The sequence below is a fragment of the Caretta caretta genome, chromosome 20 (assembly GCF_965140235.1).
Source record: "Caretta caretta isolate rCarCar2 chromosome 20, rCarCar1.hap1, whole genome shotgun sequence".
In the NCBI taxonomy this organism is placed as follows: Eukaryota; Metazoa; Chordata; order Testudines; family Cheloniidae; genus Caretta; species Caretta caretta.
The window spans coordinates 20504865-20525217 of NC_134225.1; the positions used below are offsets into that span (position 1 = coordinate 20504865).

Below are 20353 nucleotides of genomic sequence, written 5' to 3' on the forward strand. Positions count from 1 at the left end.
TGCTCAGGGCAGGGGGTGGGGGCCGGACGCCTGGGTTCTATCCCAGCTGCGCGGGGGGCCCGGTGCTCAGGGCAGGGGGTGGGGGCCGGACGCCTGGGTTCTATCCCAGCTGCGCGGGGGGCCCGGTGCTCAGGGCAGGGAGTGGGGCCCGGACGCCTGGGTTCTATCCCAGCTGCGCGGGGGGCCCGGTGCTCAGGGCAGGGGGTGGGGCCCGGACGCCTGGGTTCTATCCCAGCTGCGCGGGGGGCCCGGTGCTCAGGGCAGGGGGTGGGGGCCGGACGCCTGGGTTCTATCCCAGCTGCGCGGTGGGCGGTGAGATGGGTCCAGTGCTCGGGGCAGTGAGCACGCGGCCAGAGGCGGTTGCAGCCACTGATTGGCTAGGCTTCAGAGAGTGGGCGGGCCCTCCCCGCGGATTGGCTGGAAGGCAAGAAAACGAAGCGGCCGGAGGGACTCGCCCCAGGATTGGCTAGATCAACGGAGGCGGGCGGTCCTTATTCCGGATTGGCTGGAGGTTGGAAAGGGGCGTGACCGGAACCAAAGACGATTTCTGATTAGCTATCCCCCGGGGACTGGGCGGGACATCCCCCCGGATTGGCCCGGGGCGCGGAGTGGGCGGGGCAATGTCGGCGGCGCTGCAGCAGGCGCTGGGCGCGGCGGGGCCCGGCCCGGCCCCGGCCCCGGCCCTGGTGCTAGGCCCGGCCCGCTCCGGCCGCTCGGCGCTGCTGTTCCGGGCGGCCCGGGGCGGGCCCCGCGCGCTGTTCCTGGCGCCTCGCGCCCTGCAGCGGCTGCCGGGGGCCCGGCGCGGGGAGAGCGACCTGCGCGACCTGCAGGTGATGGGCGGGGCCTGCGCGGAAGGGGCGGGGCCAAGGGCCCGGGGCGGGGCCTGCGCGGAAGGGGCGGGGCCAAGGGTCAAAGTCTTAGGGGGCGGGGGGCTGAATGTGGGGAGAAGCTGGAGGCCGCAGTGCCTGATGGGAGCGGGGAGCTAAGGGGTGGGGCTTCATGGCAGGGGGGGAGCCTAAGGGGCAGGGCATCAGATAAAGGGAGGGGCCTGAGGAGTGGGAGGGGCCAGATAGGGCAGGGCTTTTCTGGAGGTGGGGGGGTTGGTGCTGGCATAGGACAGCTGGCGGCCTGTACCTGGCGGGGTGTTGGCAGGGGGATGCCAGGCAGGGGAAGGGAGGATATACTGGGTTGGGACTAGCTGGGAGGCAGGGGGGCTTGGCTGTGGTTGGCCTGGTGAGGGAGGGGCTCCCGGGCGGGGGCGGGATGGGCTGTGGGGGAGGGGATCCCGGGCTGGGGCAGGATGGACTGTGGGGGAGGGGATCCCAGGCTGGGGCAGGATGGGCTGTGGGGAGGGGATCCCGGGCGGGGGCTGACCCAGTTCAATCGCTTCCCTCCCCTTCCCCACCCTAGCGCATCCAGTTCCTCTACCCGCCCTCCCTGCGGGAGCTGCGGCAGCTGTTGGCCTCGCTGCACCAGAGCCTGCCTGGGCCCCCTGCCCTCATCTTGCTGGATGGCCTGGAGCATTACCTCGCTGGTTGCCCTGGCCCTCAGGCAGCCGCCCGGCTCTCAGCCCTGCTGGTGGACACAGCTTCGTACTTCACGGGGCGCCTCGGCGCGGACCCCCAAGGATCTGCCCCCTGCTGCCAGCTCATCGCCTCCGTGCAGGTCTCCGGGGAAACAGAGGTTGAGGATCATCTCAGCATCCTCCAGCGCTACTTCCCAGCCCAGTGCTGGCTGTGCCCAGACTCGGCGGCAGCCCTGGGCCAGGAGGACTGCGGGGGCGACGGGCTGTTCAGGGCACGCCTGTCCCAGCCCGGTGCTCCAGACCGGGAATGGAGGCTGGGATTCGGCCTCGATGGAGAGATGAGGGTATCCCCGGTTCCATGGGGCTGTGCAGAGGATCCAGGGGCAGCTTCGGACAGAGACAGAGCTGCCGGGGCTGAGAAGTGACCGCTGGGGCTCTGGCCTCTAGCATTCTCCGCTGGAGATGTAAATCCGTCTGTTTCCCGAGTGAGGGTTTCTGCCCTGGTCGTTGGCTGAAGCTTGGGCGATTTGAGGGGGCATACAGAGACGTATTTTCCCCTCTTGGCCTGCTTAATTTGCCACCCACAGTGAATAGAAATGGTGGAAAATTCAACAATACAAATCTGTTTATTCCAGTACCGCCGAAGGAGCAGCCGAGATCGGGCCTGCCCCCCCATCGCGCCAGGTGCTGCACAGACAGCATAATGTGCAGTCTCTACCCCTGAATCTAATTTATTTTCCAGGGTTTCGGCTCTCTGAAGAGGTGGGGTGACCTGACCAATTAGCTGCGCCCAACTCTGAGGGGGAGCCCATCTGTTCCAGTGCGTAGGATGCAGGGCTCGGAGCGGAGGAGATCGGGCCTCTGTTCCTGGCTCTTGCCACTCACCTGCTGTCTGACCTCGAGTCATTTCCCCTGCTCTGAGCGTTAGCCCCTACTCCCGGTCCAGAGCCAGTAATAAAACCTGACTCCAGCCCCTCCCAGATCTGGGAGTAGAACCCAGGAGTCCTGGCTCCCAGGCCCTCCCTCTCATGTTCTAACCCACTAGACCGCACTCCCCTTCCACAGCCGCGAATGTCCCTCCCAGCTGGCTCAGTGCCATGGAGCTGATCTGGCACAGGGCTGGGGGCATTGGCACAAGGACGGTGAAGCCACGAATCAGGCCCAGCAGCCCCTGGAGCCTTCAGCTCCTGCCCCCTCCCGGCTCTCCCGACGGGCTCCCGTCCCAAGGGGCTCACCCTGCCGATGTTGGATCGGCGCCCGTCCCTGCCGAGAGTCAGCGCTTGGCTGGGCTTCCGCTGCCTGCCACAAGCTGAGCTGCTGCTGATAATGCCCGGGGGGGGGGGGAGGGGGGCTGGTTGCTGTGGAGATAATCGCTATCAGGTGGGGACGGGCGCTGAGCCAAAGGGTTCTGCCTGCTGCCTGCCTGTGGGGCTGTTTGGAGGGTGGGGGGTGGTCCTCACGCTGGTGGGAGGCTGGATCCAAGCAGAGCTACTCCCCCGATTCCGCCCCTGGCACCCCGGCACTGTCTGCCGCCCGTTCGAGCTACGCCACGGTGTTTCTGCCAGCGCCCGGGCTGAGAGCCAGTGGAGTCATTGACGCTTAGTGGCACGGGAGAGCCAGCAGCGCCCAGGGCTCGTTGCCACGTTTCCTTGCACTTGGGCCGGGCACGTGCAAGACCCCAGCACGCGGGACAGGCAGCCATACACGCTGGCTTTAACCGGTGTCGCGATCCTCAGGCCCTGCTACGAGGAGCGGAAAACATGATTTATCTGTATGATGGCAGTGTCCAGGATCCCATTGTGCTAGGTGCTGTACAAACTCCAATCACAAAGCCAGTTCCTGCCTAAAGGGGTTCCAGTCTCTCCCCCGGCATCTTTTCCCCCTGCGTCTCCCTCGCTCTAAGCTGGCCTGACAAGGCTGGTCCAGGCACAGATGGGGAAGCAGGTTTCTACCCAGCAGAGAAGGCGGCAGTCCCCTGGAGGAGCAGTGAGGGGGAAATGCTGAACCGGTTTGAAGTCGGAGCTTGATTGGTTTCAGACTGAGCTGACGTAACGGGGCATCCCGGAGCCGTGGAGCCTTCCCCAGCAGAAAGTAGGCAGACGTGGAGTGGAAAAAACCAGCCCCTTTATTAAAAGACCAAGATCTCTCACGCATCCAGCCGCTGCGGGCTCCTGGCTGGGCCCCAGCCCGGCCAGGGCACTGTGCGCTGTGGGGCAGTCCCCTAGTTGGGATTCTCAACCCTAGTTGGGATCCCTCCTAGCCAGCCCCACCTGCTCCCCTTTAACAAGCCCCTGGCCTAAGCTGGGGCCCCACCGCTGCCGGGCAGATAGGAGCCCTCAACCCCCAGGTGTTTCAATGCTGGCCAGGTGGGTTGGTCTCACCCCAAGAGGGCTGTGGTGGTGCCAGGGCGAATCAGTCCATCTGGCGCCGGCAGCATCCCTTAAAGGGTTAATGACGAGAGCGCCCCAGGGCCGGGACGACCCCGTGGGGTTAAATACCTATAGCAGAGGGAAGATCCCAATGACAACCCGGGTTGGTCAGTATTGTCAGCCCTGTTTTACAAGTGGGGAAACAGGTGCAGAAAGGGGGCGGGGGTGGGACTTGCCCCAGGTCACAAAGCCAGTCAGTGGCACAGCTGGGATAGAACCCAGGAGTCCTGACGCCCAGCTCCCCTAGCTCTAACCACTAGGCCCCACTCTCCTCCCACAGCTGGGGCTGGAACCCAAGAGTCCTGACACCCGACCCACCCCTCACTCTAACCTCTAGCCCCTACTGCCTGGCTACTACATTGGTCACAGCAGTAACAGATTTACAGGGGTAACGGGGCTTTTTGAGCTTTCCTCCCCTATACACATAAGTACAAAAAGAAAAGGGGCAGGATTGCAGGACTCCCAGCACCCCTTGCAGCCGAGCCAGGCTGGGGGGTGGGGGGGAGAGCAGAGTGGGTGGGCTCCCCTTGGTGGCACAGGGGGCTACAGCTTCCACCCAACTCGTGTTTCGAATCCAAGCCAGCTCTGGTGAGGGGGGGGGCGATTGGAGGTAACGCCCCCTGCTGGCAGGTTGGTCCCTGACCACCTGCTCCACGGCTGCAACAGCCAGCACCGTCCACGTCGCCCCGTGGCCCATCCGGCCAGGTGGGAGTTTCCGTCCCGGCGAGAGCCCAGTCTGAACCTGAGCTGGGGCAGTTCGGCTCCCACCTGCCTTGGCTCCCACCACAGCCTGGCAAGCATCGGGCAAGAGGGAGCTGGTGCTGGGGTCATATATCCATCCTCAACCTCCTGCTGGGACAGAGGTCTCCTTTACCTCCTCCCAGGTCTCTGAACCTCCTGCCGGGACGGGGGTCTCCTTTACCTCCTCCCAGGTCTCTGAACCTCCTGCCGGGACGGGGTCCCCGCGACATCCTGCCGGGAAGGAGTTTCCTCCACGTCCGGCAGACCTGGGGGTCCATCTCTGTTCTCCAGGCCCGGAGTCCCCTGCCCATCCGCCGGCACTATGAGCACACCACGTAGCTGGCTGGGAAGGGCTGGGCCTGGCCCCCATCCTGGCACAGGTTGGTGTAGAGGTTGGGCCGGTTGGTGCTGGTGCCCAGGGGGCCGTAGTCAGCAGAGATCCCGGAGTCGGACACCAGCAAGTAGCTGTATTTGAGCGGGCGCTGATGCCCACAGGGTGCCAGCAGCTCCGAACTGGGGTCGAAGACGGTGTACTCGAAGCTGGAAGAGGACGAGACCTGCTCCCCCGGGACAGGCTCCGGTGTGGCCCCCGGGGGGCCCAGCTCCTGCCCCACGGCAGGGGGGGCTTCAACGCCCGCACTGCTCCAGGCATCCAGCAGGAGCAGAGAGTCCTCGCCCAGGCTGCATGGCATCAGCTGTTCATCCAGCACCAGGTAGTCGCCCTGGGGCTCTGCGGGCAGCTGAGGGCGGCTGGGCAGAGCCGAGCCCTGGGCTTTGAGGGGCAGAGGGGGCACCGGCCCCTCCGCCTTGGATTCGCGGCCCTCGGACAGCACCTCCAGCAGGCTGGGCTGCTCCTCCAAGTAGCCAGGGTTCCCACTCCACCAGAGGCAGGCGTTCCTTTGTCCCAGCCAGAGCTGCGAAGGCAACAGGGCTTGGATCACCGGAGAGGCTGGGTGCGGGGGCACCTTCTGAGCCAGGCCTGGTGGTCTGAGCCTCCTCTCCGCACCCCTGGACTCTCAAGTTCTGCCTGTCCCCCCAGCACCCACCCTGGGCCAGATCCTGCCAGCCCCTTTGTTTTAAACCAAGGATTTATGTAGGGCCTACAACAACAATGCCTAGCATTTGGCAGCGTGAAAACCAGACCCGGGCTCACTCCGCAGCTTGGCCCTTCTCTGGGGGCTTCCCCATCTCTAAGCATCTCCCCCCTCGGACAACCACTCTGGTCCCCCAGCCCAGTGCGTCCTCTCAGCATCAGACCCCCATAGCCCCAGCACAGATGTGGGCAGTGTGGCGTGGTGGGCAGTGTGGTGACTTCCCCCCAGCAGGCCCTGCTGGCCAGACCCCTCCATGCGTCGATGGGCTGCAGCCCCCTGTGGGGCCCCTGGCCAGGGCAGAATCCGGTACCTGGAAGTTCCCCTTGTAGAGGGTGAAAAGCCCCTCGAATTTGTGCTCCGGGCTGGGAATCACAGGCCACAGCTGCTTCTTCAAAAACCTTGGGGGGGAGCGGGGGGGGACAGTAGTGAACAGGAGACAAGCCCGGGCGTGAATCCTCCCCCCCCCCGGCAATGGAAATGCGTGTGCACCCACCCTGCGAACGCTCGTGGGCCATTGGCGGCAGGGGGCTCAGGAGATACGGTCCCCAGTGCCGCCCCCACGCCTCGTGCATCCCCTCACACACGCGACCGCCAAGCATATGCAGACACGTTGCCAGACGCATGCGCATGCTACCCTAGACAAGTACATACATGCACGCCCCCCTGGGGACTCCCCTCCGTGCACACATGCCTTGCGCATACTCTCACACACGTGCCCAGTCCCCCACACACGTGTGAGGCGTGTGTGCACATGTGCACCCCTGGACACACACCTCCATGCACGCGCACACGCCTCACACACAAATGCATACCGCCCCCAAACATGACTGCACACATGGGCATCTGCACACACAACCTCGCAGCCCCCCTTGCACCCCTGCACCCCCCTCCCACAACCTTACAGCCCCCACCCCCACTCCTCTGCCCACCTGGGCACCACACCCAGTTTGGCAGGCGTGTGCGCATGAGTAAGGCTGGGGTTGAAACCTTAGCCTGGAGGGGCCCAGCGGGTGCGGGAAGGGCTGTCCCGGTGGGCACGGGCGTGGCGGGCAGTACCTGCGGTGGGTGAGCAGGGCAAAGAGGGCCAGGAGCACCAGGATGAGCACCAGGATGAGCGACAGCGACAGGATCAGGGGGTCCAGATCTGCAAGGTGGGGTGGCAGGGTCAGGAGCTGCCTCCAGTGGGATCATAGAGAAGGGCCCAGGATCGGACCCCCAGACCATCCCGCGGCCCCCTCCACCCCCACCCCACCCCGCTATCCCCCTCCACCCAACGGCCCCTCCACCCCCATCCCCACCCCGCTATCCCCCGCCACCCAACGGCCCCTCCACCTCCACCCCCACCCCGCTATCCCCCACCACCCAACGTGGAGGGGGCCTCCAGGGAGGGGGTCTCACCATGGGGCGTCACCACGGTGACCGGCGCCGACCAGGCACTCCAGTAGCCGCTGTAGCTGACGCCGTCGGGCTTGACGCGCACGGCCAGGGCGTAGCGGGTCCGGCCCCGCAGGTTGAGGATCAGGCACTCGGTGCGGCCGTCGGGGATGTCGACCTGCAGGGGGCAGGAGGGCAGGGTGAGGGGCGCCGGGCGGGGCCGGGGCCGGGGCAGGGCAGGGCAGGGCAGGGGCGGGCTCACCATCTGGCGCTCGGCGCCCTCGGGGACGAAGGCCACCTCGTAGCGCAGGCTGCTCTCCAGGTAGCGGAGGCTGGGCGGCTGCCAGCTCACCGTCAGCTGCCCCGGGCTCTCGGTTGCACGCGCCGTCAGGTTGGACGGAGGGTCCAGGAGAACTGCGGCCGGGAGGGGGGAAGACGTGAGCTGGTGTGTCCGGGAGCCTGGGAATGGGGCTCGAGGCCTTTCCCCTCTAGGGGGCGCTGGCCCGGGGGGGGGGCGGGCTGGGGCGGGAGTCTGGCAATGGGGCCGTTTCCCTCTGGGGGCGCCAGCCTCAATCCAGTCCCAAGGAGGGGGACGGGTTGGCTCAGGGGCGTGGGGCATGGGGACTTTCCCCTCAAGGGGGCGCCAGCACCCATCTGGCCCAGGGCAGGGGAATTAGCTGGGTCGGGGGGTGGGGAGTGGGGCATGGGGTCTTTCCCCTCCAGGCACTGGCTCCGATCTGGCCCAGGGCAGGGACTGGCTGGGGGGGGGGGGCAGGGAATGGGTCACAGGGCCTTTCCCCTCTAGTCAGTGCTGGCTCCCATGTGGCCCGGGGCTGGAGACTGGATAGCTCGGGGTGGGGGGGAGCGGAGGAGGGGAGATGGCTCCAATCCGGCCTGGGGCAGGAGGGCTGGCTGGCTTGGGGGGACTGGTCATGGGGTATGGGGCCTTTCCCCTCTAGGGGGCGCCGGCTCCGATCTGGCTTGGGGCAAGAAGACTGGCTGACTCGGGGGGACTGGTCATGGGGTATGGGGCCTTTCCCCTCTAGGGGGCGCCGGCTCCAATCTGGCCTAGGGCAGGAGGACTGACTGGCTTAGGGGGACTGGTCATGGGGTATGGGGCCTTTCCCCTCTAGGGGGCGCCGGCTCCGATCTGGCTTGGGGCAAGAAGGCTGGCTGACTCGGGGGAACTGGTAATGGGGTATGGGGCCTTTCCCCTCTAGGGGGCGCCGGCTCCAATCCGGCCTAGGGCAGGAGGACTGACTGGCTTAGGGGGACTGGTCATGGGGTATGGGGCCTTTCCCCTCTAGGGGGCGCCGGCTCCAATCCGGCCTAGGGCAGGAGGACTGACTGGCTTAGGGGGACTGGTCATGGGGTATGGGGCCTTTCCCCTCTAGGGGGTGCCGGCTCCGATCTGGCTTGGGGCAAGAAGGCTGGCTGACTCGGGGGAACTGGTAATGGGGTATGGGGCCTTTCCCCTCTAGGGGGCACCGGCTCCGATCTGGCCTGGGGCAAGAAGACTGGCTGACTCGGGGGGACTGGTCATGGGGTATAGGGCCTTTCCCCTCTAGGGGGCGCTGGCTCCCATCCGGCCTGGGGCAGGAGGACTGACTGGCTTAGGGGGACTGGTCATGGGGTATGGGGCCTTTCCCCTCTAGGGGGCGCCGGCTCCGATCCGGCCTAGGGCAGGAGGACTGACTGGCTTAGGGGGACTGGTAATGGGGTATGGGGCCTTTCCCCTCTAGGGGGCACCGGCTCCGATCTGGCCTGGGGCAAGAAGACTGGCTGACTCGGGGGGACTGGTCATGGGGTATGGGGCCTTTCCCCTCTAGGGGGCGCTGGCTCCCATCCGGCCTGGGGCAGGAGGACTGACTGGCTTAGGGGGACTGGTCATGGGGTATGGGGCCTTTCCCCTCTAGGGGGCGCCGGCTCCGATCCGGCCTAGGGCAGGAGGACTGACTGGCTCGGGGGGACTGGTCATGGGGTATGGGGCCTTTCCCCTCTAGGGGGCGCTGGCTCCCATCCGGCCTGGGGCAGGAGGACTGGCTGGCTCGGGGGGACTGGTCATGGGGTATGGGGCCTTTCCCCTCTAGGGGGCGCTGGCTCCCATCCGGCCTGGGGCAGGAGGACTGGCTGGCTCGGGGGGACTGGTCATGGGGTATGGGGCCTTTCCCCTCTAGGGGGCGCCGGCTCCAATCCAGCCCGGGGCAGGAGGACTGGCTGGCTCGGGGGGACTGGTAATGGGGTATGGGGCCTTTCCCCTCTAGGGGGCGCCGGCTCCAATCCAGCCCGGGGCAGGAGGACTGGCTGGCTCGGGGGTACGTGGGGCCTTTCCCCTCCCGGCTCTCACACCTACCCACTTGGTTGACCATGATGGTGCGGGCGTGGACGATGTTGCTGCTGTTGCCAGTGTAGGCACCAACGTGCAGGGGGGTGAAAGACGGGGTGTCCTGGGGGGGGAAGATGCAGGTGAAGCGGGTGCTGTTCCAGGGCGTCCGGGCCACGCTCAGGTTGCAGCGCTGCGGGGCGTCCCCCCTGTCAGAGGCGGGGAGAGAGGGGGGCAGGGGGTCAGCAGCAGCAGAGGCTGGGGGGAGGGGAGGCCTGGGGCCCTTTCATGCACGCCCTCTGCCCGGGGCAGCAGACGTGGGATGGGGGTATCAGCAGAGGGGGCACGCTTCGTGGGGCACATGCTGGGGCTGGCCTGGGGGGCACAGCCTGAGGGTGCAGAGGGAGGGGGCAAGGGGCAGGCTGTGGGATGAGACTTGGGGGCACAGAGGCGGGCATGGGAGGGACGGGGGCACGATGGCATTCCAAGACTTGCCCTCTCCCCCCCCTCATCTCCCCACAGAGGGGCTCCTGGTGCGGGAGGGGGACTCACTCCACGACATAGAAGAAGCCGTATTCCGTGGCGCTCGGGGGGCTGCTGCTCTCCCAGAAGCAGGTCAGGTCCTCCAGGCAGCGCGTGAAACATTTGGGGTCCAGGGGCTCCTCACCCAGAAGCAGGGCAGCTGGGGGCACAGGGAGGGCCCAGTTAGCAGCCACCTCTCCCCCACCATCCACACGGACCAATTAACAACCCCCCCACCCCGAGTCATCGAGCGATCCCCCCGATCCTAGTCCTGCACCCCCAAAGCCTGGCCAGCGAAGAACGCCGCTACCCTGCAGCAAACCCTGCGCCCTAGTAACATCCTGCTGCTGGGGGTTCTGAGGGTTAACAGCCCCTTGCCCTGAACCGCCCGGGGAGGTGGCTCCAAGAGAGACCTTCGCAGCCAGGTACAAGAACAACCCCAACCCCCAGCAGGCAACAGGCCCCAGCTGCCGCTGAGAGTGAGGGGTCTCGTCTGGAGCCAGCCGGCCCTGCCCGAGGGATTCCTGGGGGCAGACCTCCGCTCCCTGGGTCTGCCCCACTGCAGACGGACGCCCCGTGAATGGAGCAGGGCACTCCATTGGCACCATGCAGGAGAGTTAATGTGTGCAGGGGACAGTCCGGGTGAATGTGTGTGTGTGTGTGTGAATATCTATGTGTGCACGAGTGTCTACTGACTCGTGAAGGGCTATTCAATAGGGGGTCTGTGTGTGTGTGTATCTGTGTGTGTGTGTAGCTCTGTGTCTGCAGATGTGTGTGTGTATCTATGTGTGTACCTCTGTGTGTGTGTGTGTATCTGTGTGCATGTGTGTGAAGGAAGGTGTGTGTATATATAGATATATGGGTGTGGATGTCTGTGTGTGAAGGAAGGTGTGTGTATATATAAATATATGGGTGTGGATGTCTGTGTGTGAAGGTAGGTGTGTGTCTGTGTCTGTATTGTATGGGGGGGTAGGACTAGGTGTATGTGTACATGTGGGTGATTGTGTGTAGAAAATAATAACACAGCTCCTCACTACACGGTTATACTGTGTCCGGGCAGCGCCCGGCACAACTGGGCCTTTGGGCTCTACCATAATCCAGATAATACATATGATTAGTTCGTGCTTCGTTTATTAGACCAGGGCCTGTTCCAGGCATTTCACGGGGATTCAGCCACGTGCAGACACAGAATTCCCCTTAGCCTCTGTCATTTTGCTTGAAGCTGCTTTCTGTTAACAACTCCCAGTCTGCGTCACGCATGGAGTCGAGAAATGATCTTTAATTACCTGTTCTATATTATTACCTTATAGGCTACGTTCCCTTTATATAATTTAGGAAAGTAGATTAGATAGACAGATAGATAGATAGATAGAAGAGGTGTATGGGAATGGATAGATAGATAGATTAGATAGATAGAAGGGGTGTATGGGGATAGATAGATAGATAGACAGATAGATAGATAGATATAGATGGGGTGTATGGGGATAGATAGATAGATAGATTAGATAGAAGGGGTTTATGGGGATAGATAGATAGATAGATTAGATAGATAGAAGGGGTGTACGGAGATAGATAGATAGATAGATAGATAGATAGATAGATAGAAGTGGTGTATGGGGATAGATAGATAGATTAGGTAGAAGGGGTGTATGGGGATAGATAGATAGATAGATGGGGTATATGGGGATAGGTAGATACAAGGGGTGTATGGAGATAGATAGATAGATAGATAGATAGATAGATAGATAGATAGATAGATAGATAGATAGATAGAAGAGGTGTATGGGAATGGATAGATAGATAGATTAGATAGATAGAAGGGGTGTATGGGGATAGATAGATAGACAGATAGATAGATAGATATAGATGGGGTGTATGGGGATAGATAGATAGATTAGATAGATAGAAGGGGTGTATGGGGATAGATAGATAGATAGATAGATTAGATAGATAGAAGGGGTGTACGGAGATAGATAGATAGATAGATAGATAGATAGATAGAAGTGGTGTATGGGGATAGATAGATAGATTAGGTAGAAGGGGTGTATGGGGATAGATAGATAGATAGATAGATAGATAGATAGATAGAAGAGGTGTATGGGAATGGATAGATAGATAGATTAGATAGATAGAAGGGGTGTGTGGGGATAGATAGAGGGGGGTGTATGGGCATAGATAGATAGATGGGGTGTATGGGGATAGATAGGTAGATACAAGGGGTGTATGGAGATAGACAGATAGATAGATATAGATGGGGTGTACGGGGATAGATAGATAGATAGAAGGGGTGTATGGGGATAGATAGATAGATAGATAGATAGATAGATAGATGATAGAAGGGGTGTACGGAGATAGATAGATAAATTAGGTAGAAGGGGTGTATGGGGATAGATAGATAGATTAGGTAGAAGGGGTGTATGGGGATAGATAGATAGATAGATAGATAGATAGATAGATAGATAGATAGATAGATAGATAGATAGATGGGGTATATGGGGATAGGTAGATACAAGGGGTGTATGGAGATAGATAGATAGATAGATAGACAGATAGATAGAAGAGGTGTATGGGGATAGATAAATTAGATTAGATAGATAGAAGGGGTGTATGGGGATGGATAGATAGATAAATACATAGATAGATAGAAGGGGTATGGGGATAGATAGATTAGATAGAAGGGGTGTATGGGGATAGATAGATAGATAGATAGATAGATTAGATAGAAGGGGTGTATGGGGATAGATAGATAGATAGATAGATAGATAGATAGATAGATAGATGTGTATTGGAATAGATAGATGAGATTAGATTTTAGAAAACAATATATTCTTTATAACCCTGTTTTAGGAGCAAAATTCAACTTAACCGCGACTATGGAGGCACGAGCTGCATCTCATTCATATATTAAGAGAAGACGTGGTTTTAACAAAATGTCTGTACGGTAGAGGAATAAAATATCAAAGAAACACAGAAATGTGGGGCTGGAAGGGATCTCGAGAGCTCATCAGCGAGAGCTCATCTGGTCCAGCCCGCTGTGCTGAGGCAGGAGCAAATAAACCTTGACCATCCCTGACCGGGGTTTGTCCAACCGGTTCTTCAAAACCTCGTGTCGGGGATCCCACAACCGCCCTTGGACACCTGGTCCAGAGCTTAGCTCCCCTTAGGGTTAGTTAGAAAGTTTTTCCTAATTCTAGCCTCCATCTCCCTCGCTGCAGATGAAGCCCATTGCTTCTTGTCCTACCCTGCAGGGACAGGGAGAACCATTGATCCCCACCCTCTTTGTAACAGCCCTTAAGCTATTTGAAGACTGTTCTCAGCTCCCCTGTCTCAGTCGTCTTTTCTCAGGACTAAACATGCCCAGGGTTTAATCTTCTCTCACAGATCCGGTTTTCTAAACCTTGGATCGTTTCTGTGGGTCTCCTCTAGCCACTCTCCAATTTGTCCACATCTTCCCTAAAGCGCAGCACCCAGAACTGGACCCAGGACTCCAGCTGAGGGCTCCCCAGTGCCGAGCAGAGCGGGACAGTCACCTCCCGCGTCTCACATATGACACTCCTGCTAATACACCCCGGAATATTAGCCGGTTTCACAACTGCATCACATTGCGGGCTCGTTCAATTTGTGACTCACTCTAGCCCCCAGCTCCTCTTCCTGACACTAGACATTTGATTTTTCCTTCCTGAGTGAAGTACTTTGCACTTGTCTTTACTGAATTTCATCTTGTTGATTTCAGGCCAATTTTCCAATTTGCCAGGGCTGTTTTGAATTCTAATCCTGTCCTCCAAAGTGCTTGGAACCCCTCCCAGCTTAGTGTCAGCCACAAACGTATAAGCACACGCTCCACTCCGTTAGCCAAGTCACTAATACAAATATTGAACAGTACTGGACCCAGGACTGACCCCTGCGGGACCCCAGCAGACACACCCTCACAGTTTGACAGCCAACCATTGATAATTACTCTCTGAGTACAATTTTCAACCAGTTGTGCACCCACCTATCTATCTTACATCTAGACGACATTTCCTTAGTTGGCTTATGAGACTGTCACATGGGACTGCATCCAAAGTGTTACTGAAATCAAGATATTTCCTATCTACAGCTCACTGGGCCAGTAGACAAAGAAGGAAAATACTACATTTGCCCCTGTCCAGTCCTCTGGGACCTCACCCATCCTTCAGGAGCTCTCAAAGATAATCGCTTCAGCTCATTTCTTAAGTAACCTAGGATGGCTTTCATCAGACGCTGCCAACTTGAATGTATCTCACTTATTTAAATATGCTTTACCCTGATCTTTCCTTGTTTTGGCTCTCGCTCCTTCCCCCTGGTTAATCTTCATTGCGTTGAGTACCTGGACACCGTTAGCCATTTTAATGAAGACTGATGCAAAATAGGCATTAGACACTTCGGGCTTCTTGATGTCATCAGTTATTAGCACTCCTTCCCCGCTAAGAAGAGGACCTCCACTTTCCTTTGCCTTTCTCTTGCTCCTACTGGATTTAAAGAACCTCTTCTTCTTGCTTTATATGGCCCTTGCAGGTGTAATCGTTTTGTGGCTTAGCCTGTCTGATTTTGTCCCTACATGATTGTGCTGGTTTTTTGTTCTCCTCCTGAGCAGTTCATCCAGGTTTCCACTTTTAGTAGGAGCCCTTTTTGATTTTCAGGTCATTAAAGAGCTCCTGAAGGAGCCCCGCTGGCCTCTTACTCTTCTTCTGATCTCTCCTTTGTATTGGAGACTTTGTATTGGTACTTCAAAGTTGTATCTTTGATAGCGTCTCCTTGAGAAACTGCCAGCTCTCCTCAACTCCTTTATCCCATAGATTTTCTCCCCATGGGACCTCAGCAGCCCGTTCTCGGAGTTTGTCAACGTCGGCTTTTTTTGATGTCCACTGTCCTGTTCCTGCTGCTCTCACTCCTTCCTTTCCCTTGAAACATGGAACCTATTCCATCACAATCACTTCCACCCAAATCACCTTCCAACTTCAGATGCGTGACCAATTCCTCCCCACTGGTCAGAATCAAGTCAAAACTGCCCTTTCCCCCGGTTCCTTCCTCCGCTGGCGGGAACAAACGGCTGGCCCCAGTGCATTCCAGCAGCGGGCTGGAAATCTTGCCGTATGACCTTCCCGACAGATGTGTGGGGAGGTGAAGTGCCCCCTGCTAACTACCAGGTCTTGTGTTTTGGATCCTTCTGTTATTTGTTCTAGAAATGCCTCCTCCACCTTCTCTCCCTGATCTAGGGGTAAACCCCCCACCGTGATGTCACCCCCTCTTTCCCTCCCTTTTATCTTTCAGTTGCTCTGCCTCCCACCTCCTTCTGGGCAAAGACTGTGCAAACCAACCTTGTATGCTACACACGATAAGGACCTTTCAGACTATGTACATGCTTAGATGTCGGAGGTAAAATGCAGTTTGGAAAACATATTCCAAGAGGTTTCAGAGTAACAGCCGTGTTAGTCTGTATTCGCAAAAAGAAAAGGAGTACTTGTGGCACCCTTAGAGACTAACCAATTTATTTGAGCATGAGCTTTCGTGAGCTACAGCTCACTTCATCGGATGCATACCGTGGAAACTGCAGAAGACATTATATACACACAGAGACCATGAAACAATACCTCCGTGTGTTCCCGGCGGGGCGGGGGGGGGGGGGTGAGAAAGCCTGGATTTGTGCTGGAAATGGCCCACCTTGATTACCATGCACATTGTAGGGAGAGTGGTCACTTTGGATGAGCTATTACCAGCAGGAGAGTGAGTTTGTGTGTGTATGGGGGTGAGGGGATGAGAGAACCTGGATTTGTGCTGGAAATGGCCCACCTTGATTATCATGCACATTGTAGGGAGAGTGGTCACTTTAGATAGGCTATTACCAGCAGGAGAGTGAGGTTGTTTGTGGGGGGGCGGAGGGTGAGAAAACCTGGATTTGTGCTGGAAATGGCCCACCTTGATTATCATACATATTGTGAAGAGAGTGGTCACTTTGGATGGGCTATTACCAGCAGGAGAGTGAGTTTGTGGGGGGGGGGGGGGGGCGGAGGGTGAGAAAACCTGGATTTGTGCTGGAAATGGCCCAACTTGATGATCACTTTAGATAAGCTATTACCAGCAGGACAGTGGGGTGGGAGGAGGTATTGTTTCATGGTCTCTGTGTATATAATGTCTTCTGCAGTTTCCACGGTATGCATCCGATGAAGTGAGCTGTAGCTCACGAAAGCTCATGCTCAAATAAATTGGTTAGTCTCTAAGGTGCCACAAGTCCTCCTTTTATATTTTGTATAGACACACAAATTATACACACACTTCTCTATCTGTGCATAGACCCACATCTAGCTGTCAATACACGGCACCTTACACACGTATCTCCCAAAACGTATTTCACGTAACATGCACCCCCCCGTCCGTATATAGATATGCAGCTACCTCATTACCTATACAGTCCAACTTTTTACCATATAAGTTTCTCAAAATATATTTCCCATAACACACATGCTTGTACAACGGCCCACCATCCTTATCTGTGCATGGGCTGGGAAGGAGAAGATGTTTATCAGTAAATGTTGATTTCACCACGTACACGCAGAAACTGATAAAAAGTGTTTCCGCCAATGATCACTGAAATCTACGGAGAGAAGGCCGTAGTTTGATTTAAGGCTGTTTCCTTTGCGTGTTTTGATACGTGACGTTGACAAGTTGGGTTGGACCGGTGAGAAAGCTTGACCTTTTTCAATCTGAACATCTAGTGTCGTTAAATACTTGTTGTCGGCTCTCTCACCCTGTTGTCTGAAAAAAGCCCCGTAATTTTGTGCAGCTGTGAAGATTTAGCTCAATGCAAATCTAAAAAAAAGACTTACAAATAAACCCTGAGATTCTCCGTCGAAATGATCAAAAATAAAAATGAATTTTTTATGACCAAGTCTAGCTCTACAGGTTACTGCGAATTACTTCTGCTTTTATCTAATGGGTCTCTCTCAGCAGAGTCGCCGACACGCTGCACTACAGAACGGCCCGGCAGCCCTGTTAGCGTGGGCTGGGAAACAAACCTAGATCAGCACACGGGCAAGTGGGTCAGCGATACACTCTGTCAGAGAGGTGGGCTGCTAGGGGGCTTTCCCCCAACCTCAGCATCCTTCTGGAGATGCTCAGATCGCTGGCGGTTAGGGCCATGTAGGCATTTGAATGGAGAGATGGGTGTGGGGGGGGATAGATAGATAGATAGAGGGGGTGTGTGGGGATAGATAGATAGATAGATAGATAGATAGATAGATAGATAGATAGATAGATAGATAGATAGATAGATAGAGGGGGTGCATGGGGATAGATAGATCAAGGGGGTGGGTCAGCTCTGCTGTAGTTCGGGCTCTCGTTAGGACAGACGGGTCTGAGGACAGAGAGCCGACTGGAGGGACACGTGTGTCTGGGGGTCGATCGGGCAGACCCACACGCTGGGCTAAGACATCAGAACATGTTTCACAGCCACATTCCCTAGAGCCTGGTGCACACACGCCTGCAAGCGCACCCCCACACTCACGCACGTGCGCACCCCCCCCACGCACACTCGTGCTTCCACTCACACACATCCACGCACACTCGTGCTCACTCACGGTCACACACACACTTCTGCTCACGCTCACGCACACGCACACTAGCTGTCAGGATCTAACAGCAGAGGGAGGAAATCAGTTTCCTGTTATGAAACACTCCTGCCCCGTGCCCCTGCCTGGCCCCCGGGCCACTCGCCCTCCCCCAGCCCGCAGGGCACTGCCAGCCCCCAGGGCCTGTGCTGATACCTTGGATGTTGAAGCCATTGTCGGGTCCAGCTCCCTCCTGCGTGGTGCAGGTGGCCCAGGCCAGCAGGGTGCAGAGGGCAGCGATGTGGCTCCAACGAGGCTCCATGGTCCGGAGCGCTGAGCCGTCTGGCCTGGCAGGGCTCCCTGGCCCCTGGCTGCAGGTTGTGGCTGCGCTCGGCGGGGCGGGCAGGCTGGGAGGGGACAGATAAGGGCTGGGCTGGGGCTGCTGCTAGGAGAGGCTGAGGAGCACGGCAGGGAGTTGGAGAGGAGCCAGGAGGGGTAGAGACACCCCCATGTCTCCACCAATGCCCCCTCCACTGCCTTGGGGAGCGGATCACTGCCCCATGGGATCCGGAGGGAGCAGCTCTCTGCCCCATGGGATCCGGAGGGAGCAGCTCTCTGCCCCGTGGGATCCGGGGGGAACAGATCACTGCCCCATGGGATCCAGGGGGGAGCTGACCATTGTCCTGTGGGATCCGGGGGGAGCAGATCACTGCCCCGTGGGATCCAGGGGGTTCTGCCTGGTGGGAACCAGTGGGGGGCTGTGTGGATCACTGGCCAGTGGGCTCCAGAGGAGAGTGGATCCCCATCACACAGGATTCACTGGCCTGTAGGATGCACAGCTGGGGAGTTGATCAGACGAGGCAGTGAATCCCCACCCCGTGGGCTCTAGCAGGGCCAATCCTGCGCTTTGCCAATCGAGGGTGCAGCAGGGGGATGGAGCGGGAGATGGCCCTCACCATGCCGCAAACAGGGACACTCAGGCTCCAGGTCGCAGGACCCGGACCAAACAGGGGGGTGAGGGGTGATGCACCCCAGACCCAGAGGGTGCTGGAAAGAGGGTGTTAAAGGGGGTTTAGACACCCCCCGCCTGCACTCCCCAACCGTCTGGCTGGAAGGAGGGCAGGTCCCTTCCCAGCAGCAGGAAGATAATCAAACCCTCCCAGGGGACGTTGGAACTGGGCAGCAGATAAACCGGGGCGTTGCGATGCCAGCACATTGGTATTGCTGGGTTTTGTGCATTGCAAGAGCCCGAGAGGCGCCAACCAAGATCAGGTCCCAATTGGGCCAGGTGCTGCCCAGACCCCGACCGAGCTCAGGGCCCCCGTCAGTCGTGCAGCCGGGAGGGGGAAGCGGGGGGAGCAGTGCCTTTTTAAATTTTTACTCACCCAGAGACGCTCCGGGTCTTCGGCAGGGGGGGTCTTCACGGGGTCCGGCTCGGCGGGGGCCTTCAGTCGCTCTGGGTCCTCGGCGGCATTTCAGCGGCAGGGGCCTTCAGGGCCGCCGAGGACCCGGCGCGCCACCCGGTGAGTACAAGCAGGTGGCCCTGTTCGCTCCCCCTAGCTACGCCAGTGGCCCCCGTTGTGCCAGGCACTGCCCAGACCCACTGAGACAGTCCTTGCCCCAAGCACTCCCGGTCTGAACTCACAAGCCAGACCAAAGTAGATTCATTATCCGCATTGTACGGGTGGGGAAACCGAGGCACAGAGCCGTGCCGTGCGGTCACCAGGGAGTCTGTGGCACAGCTGGGAATTGGACCAGCTCATCCAGGTATTTGTAGCTTTCACTAACACCCCTGTCCCCGCTTTTTACTGTGAAAAACAAACTGTCCCACGTTCAATCAAAGCCGGGCCCCACACGCCGGCCCCCCGTGACGCAGGTGAGATCTGTCACAGCAAGAACATGGGGCGGGACAGGCTGAAACAAACACGGCGTGTTGGCCAGAGATAAGGCGCTGGAGTGGCGCCGGGCTGGACCGGGCTGTTTACACCAAGGCCCATGCGGGGGCGGTAACTGAGCGTCCCGCTCAACGCCCTCAGCCCCACCCCCAACACGTGCACAAGCGTGGCCATAAATCGAGGAATACACGCACGCCGCCCCGGACACACTGGTGCAGGCACGCCCCTGCACACACACGACTACACGGATGCACAAAGACATGTACGTTCCTGCACGCACCCCCCGCCCCCCCCCCGAATACAGGCACGTCCCTGCATGCACACGTGACTACACACACACACACAAACATACACACGGAGCTCCTTGCATTCGAAGGTGAAAACATCAGCCACGGGGCACTTTGTCCAGCTTGGGGTTGGGTTCTATCCGCAGCTCAGGGAAGGGGGCGGGGGTGTCAAGACTCCTGGGTTCGAGCCCCAGCTCTGGGAGAGGCCTCGGGGGCTAGTGGTTGGGGGGAGGGGGATCAGGACTCCTGGGTTCGAGCCCCAGCTCTGGGAGAGGCCTCGGGGGTTAGTGGTTGGGGGGAGGGGGATCAGGACTCCTGGGTTCGAGCCCCAGCTCTGGGAGAGGCCTCGGGGGCTAGTGGTTGGGGGGAGGGGGATCAGGACTCCTGGGTTCGAGCCCCAGCTCTGGGAGAGGCCTCGGGGGTTAGTGGTTGAGGGGAGGGGGATCAGGACTCCTGGGTTCGAGCCCCAGCTCTGGGAGAGGCCTCGGGGGTTAGTGGTTGGGGGGAGGGGGATCAGGACTCCTGGGTTCGAGCCCCAGCTCTGGGAGAGGCCTCGGGGGTTAGTGGTTGGGGGGAGGGGGATCAGGACTCCTGGGTT

General features: G+C 58.8%; 2 protein-coding genes across 5 annotated transcripts; one reads left to right on the plus strand and one right to left on the minus strand.

Moving 5' to 3' along the window:
• The first annotated feature begins 262 nt into the window (after nucleotides 1–262).
• On the plus strand, nucleotides 263–2146 carry SWSAP1 (SWIM-type zinc finger 7 associated protein 1). Its single transcript, XM_048831627.2, has 2 exons — nucleotides 263–830; nucleotides 1411–2146. Exons 1-2 carry the CDS (start codon nucleotides 621–623, stop codon nucleotides 1948–1950), a joined length of 750 nt encoding a protein of 249 aa, XP_048687584.2. The 5' UTR covers nucleotides 263–620; the 3' UTR covers nucleotides 1951–2146.
• A 1486-nt stretch (nucleotides 2147–3632) lies between these two features.
• Nucleotides 3633–19522, minus strand: EPOR (erythropoietin receptor). Of its 4 annotated transcripts, XM_048831621.2 has the most exons (9): nucleotides 18959–19519; nucleotides 17790–17980; nucleotides 10039–10168; nucleotides 9517–9695; nucleotides 7426–7577; nucleotides 7188–7341; nucleotides 6846–6933; nucleotides 6100–6187; nucleotides 3633–5609 (listed from the first exon to the last, which is right to left on the minus strand). In XM_048831621.2, the coding sequence occupies exons 2-9, from the start codon at nucleotides 17893–17895 to the stop codon at nucleotides 5016–5018; spliced, it is 1491 nt and encodes a 496-aa protein (XP_048687578.2). In that variant the 5' UTR covers nucleotides 17896–17980; nucleotides 18959–19519; the 3' UTR covers nucleotides 3633–5015. The 4 variants fall into 4 exon arrangements, with proteins under 4 accessions (XP_048687578.2, XP_048687581.2, XP_048687579.2 ...); XM_048831624.2 differs by lacking the exon at nucleotides 17790–17980 and having other exon boundaries at nucleotides 9517–9610; nucleotides 18959–19522; XM_048831622.2 differs by lacking the exon at nucleotides 18959–19519 and having other exon boundaries at nucleotides 17790–17999.
• Between the last annotated feature and the right edge of the window lie 831 nt (nucleotides 19523–20353).

What these genes read in the sequence shown, in the direction of transcription:
- SWSAP1 (XM_048831627.2), top strand. Translation starts at nt 621, where the DNA reads ATGTCGGCGGCGCTGCAGCAGGCGCTGGGCGCGGCGGGGCCCGGCCCG. An exon ending in GCGACCTGCGCGACCTGCAG is followed by an intron (nt 831 to 1,410) that starts GTGATGGGCGGG and finishes TCCCCACCCTAG; the next exon opens with CGCATCCAGTTCCTCTACCC.
- EPOR (XM_048831621.2), bottom strand. Translation starts at nt 17,895, where the DNA reads ATGGAGCCTCGTTGGAGCCACATCGCTGCCCTCTGCACCCTGCTGGCC. An exon ending in AGGGCGCCGAGCGCCAGATG is followed by an intron (nt 7,342 to 7,425) that starts GTGAGCCCGCCC and finishes TGCCCCCTGCAG; the next exon opens with GTCGACATCCCCGACGGCCG. An exon ending in TCTACAAGGGGAACTTCCAG is followed by an intron (nt 5,610 to 6,099) that starts GTACCGGATTCT and finishes TTGCCTTCGCAG; the next exon opens with CTCTGGCTGGGACAAAGGAA.